A 17,678-nucleotide genomic window follows, 5' to 3' on the forward strand; every position below is an offset into this window, starting at 1 on the left:
ACAACTCCAACATGACCTCCCAACTTCTATACTCAATACTCTGGCTGATGAAGGCCAATGTGCCAAAAGCCTTTTTGACCACCCGATCTACCTGAGACTCCCCCTTCAGGGAGCTATGCACCTGACTCTTAGATCCTTCTGCCCTACAACACGCCCCTGAGCCCGACCATTCACTGTGTAGGTCCTGCCCATGTTAAGACTTCCCAAAATGCAACTCCTCACATTTTTCTGCATTAAATTCCATCAACCATTCCTCAGCCCATCTGGCCAATTGATCAAGATCCTGCTGCAATTTTTCACAACCATCTTCACGATCTGTAAAACCACCCACTTTTGTATCATCTGCAAACTTGCTAATCTTGCACTGGATGTTCTCATCCAAATCATTGATATAGATGATAAACAGTGACGGGCCCAGCACTGAACCCTGTGACACACCACTAGTCACTGGCCTCCAGTCTGAGAAGCAACCTTCCACCATCACCCTCTGCTTCTTTCCGTGGAACCAATTTTCTATTCATTCAGCTATCTCTCCTTGGAACCCATGCGATCTAACCTTCCAGAGCAGCCTACCATGAGGAAGCTTGCTGAATGCGTTACTGAAGTCCATATATACATCTACAGCTCTGCCCTCGTTGACTTTTGGTCATGTCTTCAAAAAATTCAATCAGATTGTGAGACACGACCTACCACATACAAAACCAAGCCGACTATCCCGAATCAGGCCTTGGCGATCTAAATGCACGTATATCCTATCCCTTAGAATACCCTCCAGTAACTTTCCAAAGACTGATTTTAAGCTCACTGGCCTATAATTCCCAGCCGTTTCCCTGCCTGAATAAAGGCTCAACATTTGCCTCCCTCCAGTCTTACGGCACCACTCCTGAATTTAAAGACGACTCGTGAATTTAAGTCGTCTTTATCATTTTTAAGAAAAATGCTGTACGTTAACCAGTAAGGTGGTCAAGTTGCAATCATGAGCGCAAATCATTCCCCACGTTTTCAGCAGGCTGATCATTTACCTAATTTCAGTATTCTTTTGATCCATGGTCTCCTTTGTCGTTGGCTGCGGCAACACTGGCATCAAGGTGTAATTGTTCACTAAAAAGCAGTTTGGGTCGTCACTCTGGCCTGGTACTTTACCCAAAGGATAATTCTTCCATGCAATTTGATCTGCAAAAAGCCAGAATTATACTTTACTATAGGTCAATGATTGTTCTACAGCATACGTCTTTGTCTCGTGTCTGAGTGATCAGAGAGGGTTGTGGCTGCAGCCCAGTGCATCTCACAAACCAGCTTCTCCACCACCAAATCCATCTATACTTGCAAAACAGCCAAAATAACCGAGGACCATTTAGACCCTGGTCATTGCCTCTTACCTCCTGTCAGACAGAAGATACAAAAGCATGATAGCATCTACCACTGGATTCACGGCCAGCTTCTTCCCCACAGTTATCAGGCTACCGAACGATTCTCACATATCCTAAACGTGCAGTCCCAATATCCCAACCTACTTCATTGCGGCTGGGTTTCCCTCCAGTGTTGAATGAACTTCCACAAGGATTGGTAACAAAACAGAATGATGACCTCTAGTCTACCGACATCCTCCGCTTTCCTCACATTCTTAAAATATAAAATACTAGTGTAAAATGCCACAGATTTATCTGACATTCTCAAGTACATAATTAGTCAATTTTGGCAGGCTACCAGACTATGTGGAAGTCAGTTGCAAATTGTACCTCGCCTTATCTGACATGCACACATGTGAATCAGTAGACTGACAAAGGTATACACAGGTAAAAGCATCCACCATGTCTGATTCTTCCCACTCTAATTAAGATGGTGCAATTGATTAGATAATATAACGATTTCAGTGTCCGATGCTAGATAAAGCAGCTTGTAAAGGAAACTGGTATGCAATTGATTTCATAATGTAGCTCCAGTGTCTGATCCCAGCTAAATTAACTAGTACTGGTAAAACTGAATCCATGGTTGTCAGTTATTATGAATAAACACTACACTAGGTAATGTCCTCACAGTTAGTATTGTTGGAGGCCAATTACATTTTAGGCAAATATTGATGTAATTTTTATTTTATAAGTTTGAATTATCTGTCTTTACATGAATGTTTAAGTAAATTAGTAACCTGCTCATATTGTCGAACATAATTTGGGCAGCACAGTGGTACAGCTAGCTGGTAGAGGATTTGAGTATAGGAGTAGGGAACTACTGCAGATGTACAGGGTCTTGGTGAGACCACACCTGGAGTATTGCGTACAGTTTTGGTCTCCTAATTTTCCTAATCTGAGGAAAGACATTCGTGCCATAGAGGGAGTACAGAGAAGGTTCACCAGACTGATTCCTGGGATGTCAGGACTTTCATATGAAGAAAGACTGGATAGACTCGGCTTGTACTCGCTAGAATTTAGAAGATTGAGGGGGGGGGATCTTGTAGAAACTTACAAAATTCTTAAGGGGTTGGACAGGCTAGATGCAGGAAGATTGTTCCCGAAGTTGGGGAAGTCCAGAACAAGGGGTCACAGTTTAAGGATAAGGGGGAAATCTTTTAGGACCGAGATGAGAAAAACATTTTTCACAAGAGAGTGGTGAATCTCTGGAATTATCTGCCACAGAAGGTAGTTGAGGCCAGTTCATTGGCTATATTTAAGAGGGAGTTAGATGTGACCCTTGTGGCTAAAGGGATCAGGGGGTATGGAGAGAAGTCAGATACAGGATACCGAGTTGGATGATCAGCCATGGTCATATTGAATGGCGGTGCAGGCCTATTTTCTATGTTTCTATGTTTCACAGTGTTAGAGACCTGGATTTGATCCTGGCCTCAGGTGCTGTTGGAGTGGAGTTTGTACATTCTCCCTGTGGTTGCACTGTTTTCCTCATTGTGCTCCAGTTTCCTCCCATATCCCCAAAACATGCAGGTTTGTAGGTTAAATAGACTGCCCCTAGTGTGTTGGGAGTGGATGTGAAAGTGGGATAAGGTAAAACTCGCATGAGCTGGTGATCCAATGGTCGGCGTGGACTCGGTGGGCTGAAGGGCCCGTTTCCATGCTGCACTAAAAACTAAATAAATAATGGCCAGCTTTGGAAGGAATAGTTAACAGAGACGTAACTGTATTAAAATTTAAAAAAGAGAAATTTGCCATGACAAAATTGATGAAGTGCATGGTATTACTGTAATAATTTAACTCATGATTAGAAGTAGGTCAGATGTGTCAACGATTCTTTTTAAAAGTCTGTAATATCAGTTTGTTTGTGATTGTCAAAATCTGGTGCAGCTGACTGTTGAGTTTTATTTCCTATGCAAGTATTATTCTACTGATATAATATTCCTTTGCTAACAACCTTAAACCAGTTTATCTAAAGTGAAGATGTTTATTTATCATTCTGTGTGAAAGATACCCAAAATGGTTCAACCCTAGAGAAACCACAGGCACTGGAACTTGAAAAAAACACAGCTGTTTATGAGATTGCTGTTGACGCAATGAAGAGGAAGTCTACAATGTTATTTTCTATGCCTTATTCAACAAGGGAGTTTTTGGAGTAGTCACTAATTACTTAAACTGAAAATGTTTCCATTCCATAATACTTAAACGCAAATTCTACATAAATTAACCATTTGAGATAAACCAAAGCGGAACGATCAAAACCACAGCACACCTGTACATAACTGCCATACGGATCCCTCCAGGGATTGAATGGTTTCTGTTAACATTTCAAGGTTGATCGATTGTGACTGCTCCTCTCCAGTGGTGTGGACCACCACAGGTTCAGTGTCCATCAGGAAGTCAGTATGCACTGTGCTAGTTAACTGGTTTGATGACTCGGACCCATTCATCACTTGTAGGTTTTCCACTGTGTGTACCGGTAGATGATTACAGCCAATTGGAAAGTCAGAAATGCTGAAGGACCCTGGTTCCTGAATGTATATAGAACAGAGCTGGAGGAGTTTCTGTTGTGTGGTAATGGGCAATGGGGAGTCCGTGCCAGTTAAAATCCTGAAATGATACAGTAAAAGTCAGCTCTTATTTTGTCTTCATTTGATTCCATGCTCATCAGTTTTAGAATATAACAAATCTAAAATAGCAATTATGGGTTGCTTGCAAGAGCTATATTAAAAATAAGGATTCTGATCATAATAAAAGCTAGCCAATGATTTATAAGTAGCATAAACTCAAGCTTCAAACAAAAATACTATAAGTTTACAATACATTTTTCAGGCTATTAGGACAAGGCTTTAACATGGTCTTCTAGTAAAAATAGCTTAAAACGGGATTGTTTTGTTCAATAAAGGCATTGAGCATACTTATTTTTGAAACAAAGAAGGGGTTTGACCAGAAACGCCACCTATCCATGTTCTCCAGAGATGCTGCCTGGCCTGCTGCATCATTCTCGCACTGTCCTTCTACTTAATTCTGGAATATTGATTAAAAATAAAAGTTTTCTTAATCTATGTTGAAGGTTTTTAATTTGCTTCCTCTAATGCTGCTTTACCAGCCTTAAGGGAATAGTTTTTGTGAAGCACTTCGTCAAAATCCCTCAAAAATGAAGATTTCTACCAGACATCTACTAAACTTCCTTTTATCACTAATCTTTCTTCATAACTAAAGTCTATAGTGATTCCTTGATATGGTTTTCATAAAGTTGCCTATAGTGTAGCAAAAAAATCAAGGGACTGCAAAGGACAATATCCAATAAATATGAAGATATAGACACAAAAAGCTGAAGTAAATCAGCTGGACAGGCAGCATCTCTGGAGAGAAGGAATGGATGACGTTTTGGGTTGAGACCCTTCTTCAGACTCTTCAATAAATATGTCCTGAGCCACAGTGGCTGGGGGTAGGGAGGGCATAAATAATGGAAGTTCTGTGCAGAGTGGCAAGATCTATTTTTGATGCCCAATCAGGTTTTGCCTGTTTAAAAACTTAATATGTGCACAAAGATAGCTGTTATTATTGGTGCTAATTATCTCAGCCACGTGACACTGATGTAGGTATTCGTTAGCTAGGTAATTTTTGGCTTATTTTAGCTTGACTTTAGAAGATACAACATGGAAACAGGTCCTTCAGCCCACTGAGTCCACGCCAACTAGCAATTGCCCGTACACTACTAATATCCTACACACTAGGGATAATGTACAGAAGCCAATTAACCTGCAAATCTGCACGTCTTTGGTGTGGGAGGAAACCGGAGCACCCGGAGAAAACCCACGCGGCCACAGGGAGAACGTACAAACTCCGTAGAGGCAGCACCCCCCTTAGTCAGGATCAAACCCAGGTGGCTGCTGCTGTAAGGCAGCAAGCCTACCGTTGTGTCACTGTGCTGCCCACACATTGACTGGAATAACATAAATAGCAATTGTTGCTCTTAGAGAAAAATCATAGGTCACTTATTTTGTGGATATAAATCAGATTTTATTACAACATAGGAGACCATTTGGCCCAGGGAGATGATACTAGCTTGTCAAGCAATTCCATCCCTCTTTACTAACAAAGGCAGTTGTCAGCAAACCCTGCATTTGGTGTATGGCTGTTACTTTACTGAAATAGTATTTTTATAATTAAAGAACTACAACATTTGTCAGATCTGATTCATTACTCATAAATCCATATTGGTTTCTTTAATAATGAATGATTTTCTAAATGAATACCAATTTTATTACACAATGTCGTCTGGAAACTTACTTGCTAATGCTGGCCTGGGAAATTACCTACTAATTTTCTACACTTATGACCAAAGACATTTCAGCAGCAATGTTCTAGTTTCTTTAGAATAACTTCTATATTGAAACATAACCAAACATTTCCAGTTACCTCCTCTGCTCTTCCCTCTCTTGACCTCAGTATGCAATCAGTAGTCAGCACCTCCAAGCGGAGGACGGATTTTATTTTCAGGACTACTTGCTTTCCCTTTGCTGCCATTCTTACTCTTACATCCGTTTATTTCAACAACTGCTTTTCTGTACAAAACTGATACATCTCCAGCAAGAAAATTAATATTTTCATCTTTTCAAATAGCTACTTAGACTATGATATAGTTGGGATCACGGAGACATGGCTCCAGGGTGACCAAGGCTGGGAGCTGAACATCCAGGGATATTCAATATTCAGGAGGGATAGAGAGAAAGGAAAAGGAGGTGGGGTAGCGTTGCTGATTAGAGAGGAGATTAACGCAATGTAAAGGAAAGACATTAGTTTGGAGGATGTGGAATCGGTATGGGTAGAGCTGCGAAACACTAAGGAGCAGAAAACGCTGGTGGGTGTTGTGTACAGGCCACCTAACAGTAGTAGTGAAGTTGGAGATGGTATCAAACAGGAAATTAGAAATGTGTGTGACAAAGGCAAAACAGTTATAATGGATGACTTCAATCTACATATAGATTGGGTGAATCAAATTGGCTGGGGTGCTGAGGAAGAGGATTTCTTGGAATGTATGCGGGATAGTTATCTAAATCAACGTGTAGAGGAACCAACGAGAGAGCAGGCTATTTTAGACTGGGTATTGAGTAATGAGGAAGGGTTAGTTAGCAGTCTTGTTGTACGTGCCCCCTTGGGCAAGAGTGACCATAATATGGTTGAGTTCTTCATTAGGATGGAGAGTGACATTGTTAATTCAGAAACAATGGTTCTGAACTTAAAGAAAGGTAACTTTGAGGGTATGAGACGTGAATTGGCCAAGATTGACTGGCAATTAATTTTGAAAGGGTTGACGATGGATATGCAATGGAAGACATTTAAAGACTGCATGGATGAACTACAAAAATTGTTCATCCCAGTTTGGCAAAAGAATAAATCAGGGAAGGTAGTACATCCGTGGATAACAAGGGAAATCAGGGCTAGTATCAAAGCGAAGGATGATGCGTACAAATTAGCCAGAAAAAGCAGCATACCGGAGGACTGGGAGAAATTCAGAGACCAGCAGAGGAGGACAAAGGGCTTAATTAGGAAAGGAAAAATAGATTATGAAAGACAACTGGCAGGGAACATAAAAACTGACTGCAAAAGTTTTTATAGATATGTGAAAAGAAAGAGATTAGTTAAAACAAATGTAGGTCCCTTGCAGTCAGAAACAGGTGAGTTGATCATGGGGAACAAGGATATGGCGGACCAATTGAATAACTACTTTGATTCCGTCTTCACTAAGGAAGACATAAATAATTTGCCGGAAATAGCAGGGGACCGTGGGTCAAAGGAGTTGGAGGAATTGAGTGAAATCCAGGTTAGCCGGGAAGTGGTGTTCGGTAAATTGAATTGATTAAAGGCCGATAAATCCCCAGGGCCAGATAGGCTGCATCCCAGAGTACTTAAGGAAGTAGCTCCAGAAATAGTGGATGCATTAGTAATAATCTTTCAAAACTCTTTAGATTCTGGAGTAGTTCCTGAGGATTGGCGGGTAGCAAACATAACCCCACTTTTTAAGAAGGGAGGGAGAGAGAAAACGGGGAATTACAGACCAGTTAGTCTAACATCGGTAGTGGGGAAACTGCTAGAGTCAGTTATTAAAGATGGGATAGCAGCACATTTGGAAAGTGGTGAAATCATTGGACAAAGTAAGCATGGTGAAATCATTGGATTCGAGGATGTAACTAGTAGCGTGGATAGGGGAGAACCAGTGGATGTGGTGTATCTGGACTTCCAGAAGGCTTTCGACAAGGTCCCACATAAGAGATTAGTATACAAACTTAAAGCACACGGCATTGGGGGTTCAGTATTGATGTGGATAGAGAACTGGCTGGCAAACAGGAAGCAAATAGTAGGAGTAAACGGGTCCTTTTCACAATGGCGGGCAGTGACTAGTGGGGTACCGCAAGGCTCAGTGCTGGGACCCCAGCTATTTACAATATATATTAATGGTCTGGATGAGGGAATTGAAGGCAATATCTCCAAGTTTGCGGATGACACTAAGCTGGGGGGGCAGTGTTAGCTGTGAGGAGGATGCTAGGAGAATGCAAGGTGACTTGGATAGGCTGGGTGAGTGGGCAAATGTTTGGCAGATGCAGTATAATGTGGATAAATGTGAGGTTATCCATTTTGGTGGCAAAAACAGGAAAGCAGACTATTATCTAAATGGTGGCCGACTAGGAAAAGGGGAGATGCAGCGAGACCTGGGTGTCATGGTACACCAGTCATTGAAAGTAGGCATGCAGGTGCAGCAGGCAGTGAAGAAAGCGAATGGTATGTTAGCTTTCATAGCAAAAGGATTTGAGTATAGGAGCAGGGAGGTTCTACTGCAGATGTACAGGGTCTTGGTGAGACCACACCTGGAGTATTGCGTACAGTTTTGGTCTCCAAATCTGAGGAAGGACATTATTGCCATAGAAGGAGTGCAGAGAAGGTTCACCAGACTGATTCCTGGGATGTCAGGACTGTCTTATGAAGAAAGACTGGATAGACTTGGTTTATACTCTCTAGAATTTAGGAGATTGAGAGGGGTTCTTATAGAAACTTACAAAATTCTTAAGGGGTTGGGACAGGCTAGATGCAGGAAGATTGCTCCCGATGTTGGGGAAGTCCAGGACAAGGGGTCACAGCTTAAGGACAAGGGGGAAATCCTTTAAAACCGAGATGAGAAGAACTTTTTTCACACAGAGAGTGGTGAATCTCTGGAACTCTCTGCCACAGAGGGTAGTCGAGGCCAGTTCATTGGCTATATTTAAGAGGGAGTTAGATGTGGCCCTTGTGGCTAAGGGGGTCAGAGGGTATGGAGAGAAGGCAGGTACGGGATACTGAGTTGGATGATCAGCCATGATCATATTGAATGGCGGTGCAGGCTCGAAGGGCCGAATGGCCTACCCCTGCACCTACTTTTTATGTTTCTATGTTACTTCATTTTCTTTTCCAATTTATTTTTTAAATAATTTCTAAAATCCCTGATATCCTTTTGAACAGCATTCCCACCTTTCATTCTATTCCCACACACTAGTCCTTTTTTGCTTATCCAGCATTTTTAGTCTTGGGTTTCCTGAATCACAATTACCCGTTATAAAGCATAAACAAAATAAAGAGTTGAACTCACTGTTGGAGGAGATGAGGTGTAGCCTGACATGGTGCTGCAAGACAACTTTTAAGAAGATCTTGCCAATCTAGTAGACATGGAAATAAAAACAACTGCCACATGCTCCTCTTTATTTTCTGGCTTCGTGGAATGCCCTTCACACTTTTCCCTACACAGAAAAAGCAAAGAACAAATTAAAGCGATAATACTTAATCTCTCCAAAGTGCTTTTTAGGCACTCATCCTGATAGCAGTATTTTCATGGCTAGCCTGATAAATCAGTTTAAACCAGAAATTCTAAAACTATGTAGTTCATAACACCTTGAACTATTATTAGATTAACAGTGATATAGTTGTAAGTTATTATTGGAAAGGAATGTAGCAATTTGCCATTGCAAATTGTTGTAAAGAAACCAGAATGTCTGCGTCACTCATAACGTGCCAATTTACGCACAGACCACGAGTTGCTTAGCAACTGTTTACAGGTTCCCCGCAAACCTACTTCCTCATGTGATTACATTCCACCAGATGCATTCCTAACAATTTTATGTTCTCTCAACAACTCCTGCCATGACTTGTACTTTTGCTTATTCTTCTAGTTTATTCCTACTACTTTTGAATTTCTAAGTATCATTGGAGTGACATGCAGCTTTAAAGTCTTAATTTCACAACTTTATTGTTTACGGAGGCTGAACAACCAGGGCTATATAGGCACCGAGTGAGGCACTTTAGAATTGAGTGCGTAAAATTCTAAACTTACCAAATAAAGCAACCATACAACTAAAATGTTGCCAATGACCCCCCCCAAATAACCCTCGGGCTACTTGACATCCCAGTAGCTAACCACTTTAACTCCTTTTTGCTTTCCCATATTGACCTTTCTGTTCTGGGTCTCCTCCATTGCCAGAGTGAGGACACATGCAAACTGATGGAACTGCACCTCATATTCCTCTTGGGTAGTTTACAACCCTGCGGTATTACCATTGAATCCTCCAATTTTAGGCAACTACACAACACCCCCCCCCCCCCCCCCTCCCCCCTCTTCACCCCATGGCCCCACCTGGACTTGCTCCTATTTCTCTCTTCCCCTTCCACCTACATTTGTTCCCCAAGCTTCAGTTTGCAACGCTTCAATACTTTTGGGACTCCTTCCTATTTTTCATCTCTACACTTTAACCAAACACCCTATCACCCTCTTCCCTTACATGTAAGCACTTATTATCCAACAGCCTTTGTCCTGCCGTGCTCTCTTCCAGCTTTTCCCCCCAACACACACACATACAATCAGTCTGATAGGTCCTGACCCAAAACATCACCGATCCCTGTTCTCACATGCTGCGTGGCCCAATGTGGGTTTTTTTTTTTTGTAAACTGGCATCTGCGGTTCCTTGTTTCTAAATATGTTGTTTTGCTTCATTCCAGCTTTATTTAAAACAGATTTTTCTGAAAGGATTTCCCAGGAATATAATGCATATTTCCAAGACCTGCAACCCTCATCAAAAAGATCAAGTAACTGCACTCAGACATTTCATAATATTTTACATATCAAACAGCATTACAAATATGGTGCATCACAAAATTCAGGTCAAGTTTCTCACTGCACTTGCCACTCCTAAATTCCATGACAATGGGACATTTCTTCTGTTACCAATTATGTTGATTTGATTGACAAGTGAACCCAATGAATACCAAGCCATTTATTAATAGAGAGTAACACAGTTCAGTCCAACGCTGTTCTTAGGTACTGCACACGAGGCACTGGGCTGTAATCTGTGTAATTCTCTATGCTCTAGTCGAGGTCAGCTGCAGCAGCACAGCACATCCTACTGCAGTATGTCTTTGATTCTATGATGTTTGTTTCGTTGTCATGTCCGCTCAGTCTGCCTAAACCTACCTGATCTCCATGTTGCTAAACACTTTAACTCACCCTCCCATACCCACACTGACCTTTCTGTCCTGGGCCTCCTACACTGTCAGAGTGAAGCCCAGCCCAAATTGGAGTAACAGCACCTCATATTTCGCTTGGGCAGCTTACACCCCAGCAGTATATTGATTTACCTAACCAAGTAACCCCTTGCTTTCCCTCTCTCCATCCCCCTTCCTAGTTCCCTGATCAGTCTGACTGTCCCTATAATGAATTGTTTTAATTTGTTTCCTTTGTTGTCACTTTCTCCTAGCTAACAATGATCTATTCTACATTTTCCATGAACCACATCTCTTGTGATGTCTCAATTTCAACCATAGACTTGCTTATCTCTGGGTCTCCCTCTCCCCCGACTCTCAGTCTGAAGAAGGGTCTGGACCCAAAAAGTCACCCATTCCTTCTACCTAAGGGACTACAGATGCTGGTTTACACCGAAGATAAGACAAAAAAATGTTGGAATAACTCCACGGATCAGACAGCATCTCTGGAGAAATGGAATCAGTAACATTTTGTGTAGAAACCCTTCTTCAGGGTCTGAAGACGGTTTTCAACCTGAAACATCACCTATTCCGCAAGTATTTTGTGAATATCTCCAGTTTTTATTGGTGGATCGCCGGTGGAGAGTGTTTGCTCGAGATTATGTGCCGACAAGCAAATTTTTCGTTGTACCTGCGCCTGTCTGTACTTGTGTATATGACAGTAAACTTGAACATCTTCAACCTGGGAATTAGGCTGCGTTTTACTCTCTCTGCTAATATCACCTGGCCTGCTATGTGTTTCCAGCACTTTGTGATTCAAATTTCCAGCCTCTTGTGTTTTTTTACTAAGCGATATCTGACCATTTCTGATGCAAATTCACTGAACTGTAACGTTGTCAGTTTTTCTCATCTACAGATTCTACCTGCCCCACTGGGGATTTCAGATTTACATCAAATACAGTATTCTATACCTCACTATTCAAGTAATGTTTGTTTATTGAGTTTCTGTGCTCACTTTATTTACATCTTCAGAGCAATCAGCTGCCATTAGCAAGATTGAAGAGCCAAGCGGCCCACTTTTGCCTGATTTGTTTGTTCGTATTCTCGGCAAATATCAAGTTATGTCCACCTATTTATTTTTCTGCACTCTATCGCACATATTGTTTCCTTCACCCAATTTTCAACAATTTCCTACTCTTTCTCAACAATTTAAACATGTTTTTTCTCTTAACTCATCCCAAAATACTAACCATTTCCCTCCACAGATGCTGCCTGACCTGCTAAGTCTTTCCAGAACCTTTTTTTTTTTACATAGGAACGTACCTGCTTTTGCATTGGCTGCAAGTATCTCTGTGATCCAGCCTGTAACGTACTGTATCCTTAGTCCTGAAGAATCACAGCAATGCTTCAGCTCAGTAAACAGCTTCTCCAGCAGTAATGGTGTGAAGTATCGAGAATGTAGGCACTTTAAAAGAGGTTGCCAGAAGCGACAAAATGTTGAAGGAATTCCAGGATTTGATAAATCTACAAACTCTCCTTCAAAACAAAAATTCAACATTTCCGAGTTAAAATATGCATAACTTTAACACAAAGGAAACAACCATTCTGCCATCCGGTCATACTGGTTCCCATCCCTGGCAATAACCCATCAGAACACTTCCCACTCATATTTCCCTGTAATCCCACAAGTTATTCACTTTTACATGCTCATCAATGCTCCTTTGATTCATTTGCCATTTAGCTAAACTGGTGTAATTTACAATAACCAATTAACCTCAAAGCACATCGGCAAGCTGTGCCAGGATACTGGAGCAGCCGGTGGAATCTCAAAAGGAAAACATCGTATTGTACAAATTTAAAGAAACATCTTCTTTGACGTCATGTGTAACATTCTTTCCAAAGGGTGAACAATATCAAGAACAAAAAATGTAATATAGTGAGATAATATGAATCTTTCGCCTCTCAAGGTCCAAACATTTTAAATTGAAGGTAATCACACCGTACTACACCAGTGAATTACAAGAAGCAGGATTTAATTTGTTTTCACTATTCTCCCCCACATCTCCTCCCCCCTGCGCCCCCACCACAACACCGATGGGGTTGACTATCATTAGGCATCAGTCACCTGTTTATCCACAGTACCGACCAAAATTAATTTTGTTCACAGCCCACATCGTGATTTCTTCACTCTGAGGAAACTACCTTGAATAAGCTACATATCTTTGATTTTTTTTAAACTGCAGGAAGAACCCGGCAGATCAGGCTGCACCTGCAGGTGATGTTAAGGGTCAGGACTCTTCTTCAGGCTGAAGGATCTTGACCCGAAACATCATCAATCCATTTCATTCCACAAATGCTATTTGACCTGCTGAGTTCTTTCTGCAGTCTGTTTTTTGCTCAATTTGTCAGCATCTGCAATATCTTGTATCTTCAAATTACATTAACAGACAGTCATAGCGACGGGGGAAAAAAAACCCTGCCTTTGGTCCACGCACGCCATTGCTTATTACTAAAGTAAGAATGGGATTGTGAACTAGGACTTTATCATCTTTGTGGTTAATAACTCCATGGGACAGTAAGAACTGATTTGCTTCCTGGTACTGTAAGTACTGTTTTTGTTTTAGGATAACTGGTGGCCAGCAACTGGTGGTCAGCAATTGAAACCTTATTTCAATAGGACATGCAATCGATTGCAACCAGCTTTACAAAAGCTGTTCTGTTACCTGGACATTCAATGTTTAAAGATTTTAGCTGCTCCTCTGTAGGAATAAGAAACCCATCATCCAGGAGAATTTCCACTACCATCTCTCTGTAAATTGTGAAGAAAACAATGTTATGATTAATGACACTGAACATATGTGTTCCTGTCCAGAGAGCAAATAGCCAATTTTAAAACATAGGCCAGTGCTTATAAATTAACATAAAAGATCTGATGCAAATAGGCAATCAGCTTTTTCCACACACTAGAAATTCTGCAAGCTTCCCACCACGTCCGGCAACCTCCTCATAAAGTCTCAATGCCAGTCACTTCATTCTATTCACAACCAAATTAATACAATTTAATTGCAATCAAATATGTTTTTATTGTTTGAACACAGATGCAGCTACTAACACAATACTTAATTCAAACTGTGTATATATAGAAACATAGAAACATAGAAATTAGGTGCAGGAGTAGACCATTCGGCCCTTCGAACCTGCACCGCCATTCAATATAATCATGGCTGATCATCCAACAGTATCCCGTACCTGCCTTCTCCCCATGTTCCAAGACTGGGCAAAATAAAGTGATTTGCTTTTAAACATTTAATTAATCATCGATCTATGGTTTGATGACAAAAACCTTGGTAGTCAAAACAAGAAAAATTAAACTTGAAAGAAAAAAATGTCATGATTAAGAAATAAGTGGTGGGTTAATGGCAATTTTAATCATTTTGTAAAACAGAATCATGACATTTTAAAATCTTTCAACTGAAAACCCAACCGCATTAATTTTGAATGCTCTTGTGCATGATGTAACGGAAAAGCAGGCTCCAAATTACTGATCAAGTTGATGATCATTGTAGTAATAAGGGAAGATGGACACAAAAAACTCGAGTAACTCAGAGGAAAAGGCATGTCTGGAGAGAAGGAATGGGTGACGTTTCAGGTCGAGACCCTTCTTCAGAATAAGGGAGGATGCCTTAGGAGGTTCTTTAAATGAGGCCATGTGGGTACAGCATTAGAATTTAAAAAAGGGTGTTCACTATCGTGCACCTTTCCAGTCAGCAAGAAATAAAGGAGCAGACATGTAGGAAAATCACGGAGGTGTGTAAGCAGCATGTTACAGGTTAGGATATCAACTTCCCCTGTCATTCCCCAACATCTACCAAAAGAACTCATAAAATGGAGTAATGTTTAATTATCTTTAAATATAAACTTCATGATGTCTGTTAATAATTATGATATTGAAAAATTAAAAATGGAACAAATTAATAACTCAAGTTTTCTTCAGCGCAAATTTCTGCATTGGCAAAATGACGATTATTTCCTTTACCAAATAGACAGCCACTTGACCAGTACCTTTTATTTAATTAAATCTACCTCATGAGATAAAAGAATCAAGAATTTACTGCAATTTATGTGTTTGAATTAATGCACAAGTTGCTAACAAAATGAAATTCACCAGATAACAATTCCCTAGCAACATTTTCCTCAACAATCATTGTCAAAGAAAGCCCATGACTGTAACAAGGAAAAACATTATATATGTATATATAAACCTTTGGCTATATACATTTTTTAATAATCCCGTGGTTTGAAATAAAAACGGAAAAGGAAGTATACGTGCATCAAAACCAGTGGTAAGCTGCACCTTTTTTCCATTATATCACATTGAGATATAACTTGAAACTTAATAAAGGGGAATTCCATGATGAAGCAAATGTAAAAATAGGCACCACAACCGTCAAAATAAGCAGTGAAGTAGATTTCCTTTCCTTTCAACTTAGGTTGCAAGTGGGACAGCATATGATCTGTGTGATGCTTCTGTTAAGTGTTGGTGGTAAAAGTAGAAATATCATAGATAAATTTAAAGTATTACATGAGCAGCAAATTGTATTTTGCAGAAGAACTGGGTTAAACAAACATTCTTCTATAAAGGGAAATTAGGCCAATTCATTCTAGACTCTGGCCAGCAGTTCCACAAAGAAGAAAAATTGCAGATGCTGATAATCAGAAACCATATGCTGGAAACAGCCAGCAGCATCTGCAGGTGGAAAAAGAGCCAAGACTCTTTGCCAGAACACAGAGAAAAACTTTGAATCTACAAATAGGATGGGGGAAGGGTGGAGAAAGAGGACAAAGGGAATATATCAGATACACCAGGACAAATGTTGGTGCAAGGATAGCTATTGAAGTTATCTGCATGTTAAAGATATCAACTGCACATCTTCATTAGCTTGTCATCAGTCCTATCCTCAATCATCAGAAGTATTCCCTTTCTTTTAGCTATTCATTCCACACATTGCAATTTAAAACACAATTTGTTTTATCTCTCTCTCCGATTTCTGATAAAGGGTCATTGACCTGAAACATTAACTCTCTTTCCATAGCTGCTACCTGACCTGCGTGGTGACTCTTACATTTTTATTTATTGTTCCAACTGAGCTGACTCACTGTTCCATCACTGGACTTATCACCGAGGTCAATAGACAATAGACAATAGGTGTAGGAGTATGCCATTCGGACCTTCGAGCCAGCACCGCCATTCAATTGTACTAACATGCCAAACTGAGATGCCTTCTCTGAAGAAGGGTCTCGACCCGAAACATCCCCCATTCCTTCCTTCTCTCCAGAAATGCTGCCTGTCCCGCTGAGTTACTCCAGTTTTTGTGTCTTCCTTCTCAAATTATAATTTTAAATATTTTTAATTAATTTCTAATATTTCAAAATCTTAATATTAACATCAAAATATTAATCACTACATTAAAAAATAAGGTATTTGATCAGTACAGTCAATTACGTTTTTGACATAAAACTATGTGGTTTAAGATCAACATGAAAAGGACATGCAAGTAAAGATTAGAATTCAGATACAGCATGGAAACAGACCCTTCAGCCCAACTAGCCTATGCTGACCATCGATCACCTGTTCACATCAGTTTTGTTACCCCTACTTTCTTATCCACTCTCTACACATAAGGAGCAATTTACAGAGGCCAATTAACCTACAAACCTGCACATCTTTGCTATGTGGGAGGAAACCGTCGCACCGAGGAGAAATACTTGGTCACAGAGAAAATGTGCAAACTTAACACAGACAGCACCCAAGTGTTTGGCGCTGTGAGACAGCAGCTCTACCAGTTGCGCCATTGTGCTGGCCCTAAAATTAGCATTTCAAATAGTTGGAAGTTTAGTAATTTAATATGGAACCTTTTTTTTTTACAGCATTATTAAAAGTTTTAGATTAACAATAGAGCCAGGAAAAAAAGTGTAATATAATAATCCAGTAAGAACCATGGAAACAAAAACAGGTCACATTGGCCTCAAACCTACTTTGCTATTTAATTAAAGGTACACAAAAAAGCTGGAGAAACTCAGCGGGTGCAGCAGCATCTATGGAGCGAAGGAAATAGGCAACGTTTCGGGCCAAAACCCTTCTTCAGTTAGATGGCTTTAAGTTGTTTTACTTTATCTATGAATTTGTGTTAATTAACTCTTAATATTGCTTCCCTACAATTTTTCCAAATGAAATGCTTTATCCCTTTAGTCTACATAAGCATAATTTTAGAGTGAGAAATTCCATTATTTTCAACATTCATGTAATGCTTCCTTGTATCACCTTTATGAGGAGTCAATGCTTGGCTTTTGTTTTAAATCTACACGACTCCTTTTGGATTTTGGAAGACAAACAACAAAACAACCAAACAAATTATAAACACAATCATAACACACATATTCTTTTACATAATAAATAATGGAAGGAAAAACGTTCTGTAGTTAGTCCCTGACTGACTAACTAGTCCCTGACTAGTTAGTTAGTGCTGTGTCTCATAATCATCTGTCTTCCAATATGTTCTGTCTCTTAGTGCCCCAAAACGTAAGAATCACATCCTTGAGTATCCACAAGCCTCATAGGTAAAGAGTTGGACAGCAGTCGCACTTTTCATTAAAAAATTGTTCTCTGTATCTGTCCCTAATGTCTATGCATGAATCTATGTCTCATGGTCCCACTCTTTAGCCAGTAACAGCCTGTCTACATGATTTCAATTAGATCACCGCTTTGCC

At 40.2% G+C, this 17,678-nt stretch overlaps 1 protein-coding gene across 1 annotated transcript in view; it reads right to left on the reverse strand.

Annotated features, from left to right (window-relative positions):
* The window catches only part of las1l (LAS1 like ribosome biogenesis factor), a 37,635-nt gene that overhangs the window by 4,326 nt on the left and 15,631 nt on the right, over window positions 1-17,678 (reverse strand). Inside the window, exons 8-12 of the mRNA XM_055643593.1 lie at window positions 13,634-13,719; window positions 12,234-12,446; window positions 9,031-9,178; window positions 3,676-4,013; window positions 1,023-1,173 (exon numbers count right to left, since the gene is read on the reverse strand). Coding sequence (XP_055499568.1) covers window positions 1,023-1,173; window positions 3,676-4,013; window positions 9,031-9,178; window positions 12,234-12,446; window positions 13,634-13,719 — 936 coding nt within the window. The remainder of the gene's footprint in view (window positions 1-1,022; window positions 1,174-3,675; window positions 4,014-9,030; window positions 9,179-12,233; window positions 12,447-13,633; window positions 13,720-17,678) is intronic.

This window comes from Leucoraja erinacea, chromosome 12, assembly GCF_028641065.1.
Source record: "Leucoraja erinacea ecotype New England chromosome 12, Leri_hhj_1, whole genome shotgun sequence".
NCBI lineage: Eukaryota > Metazoa > Chordata > Chondrichthyes > Rajiformes > Rajidae > Leucoraja > Leucoraja erinaceus.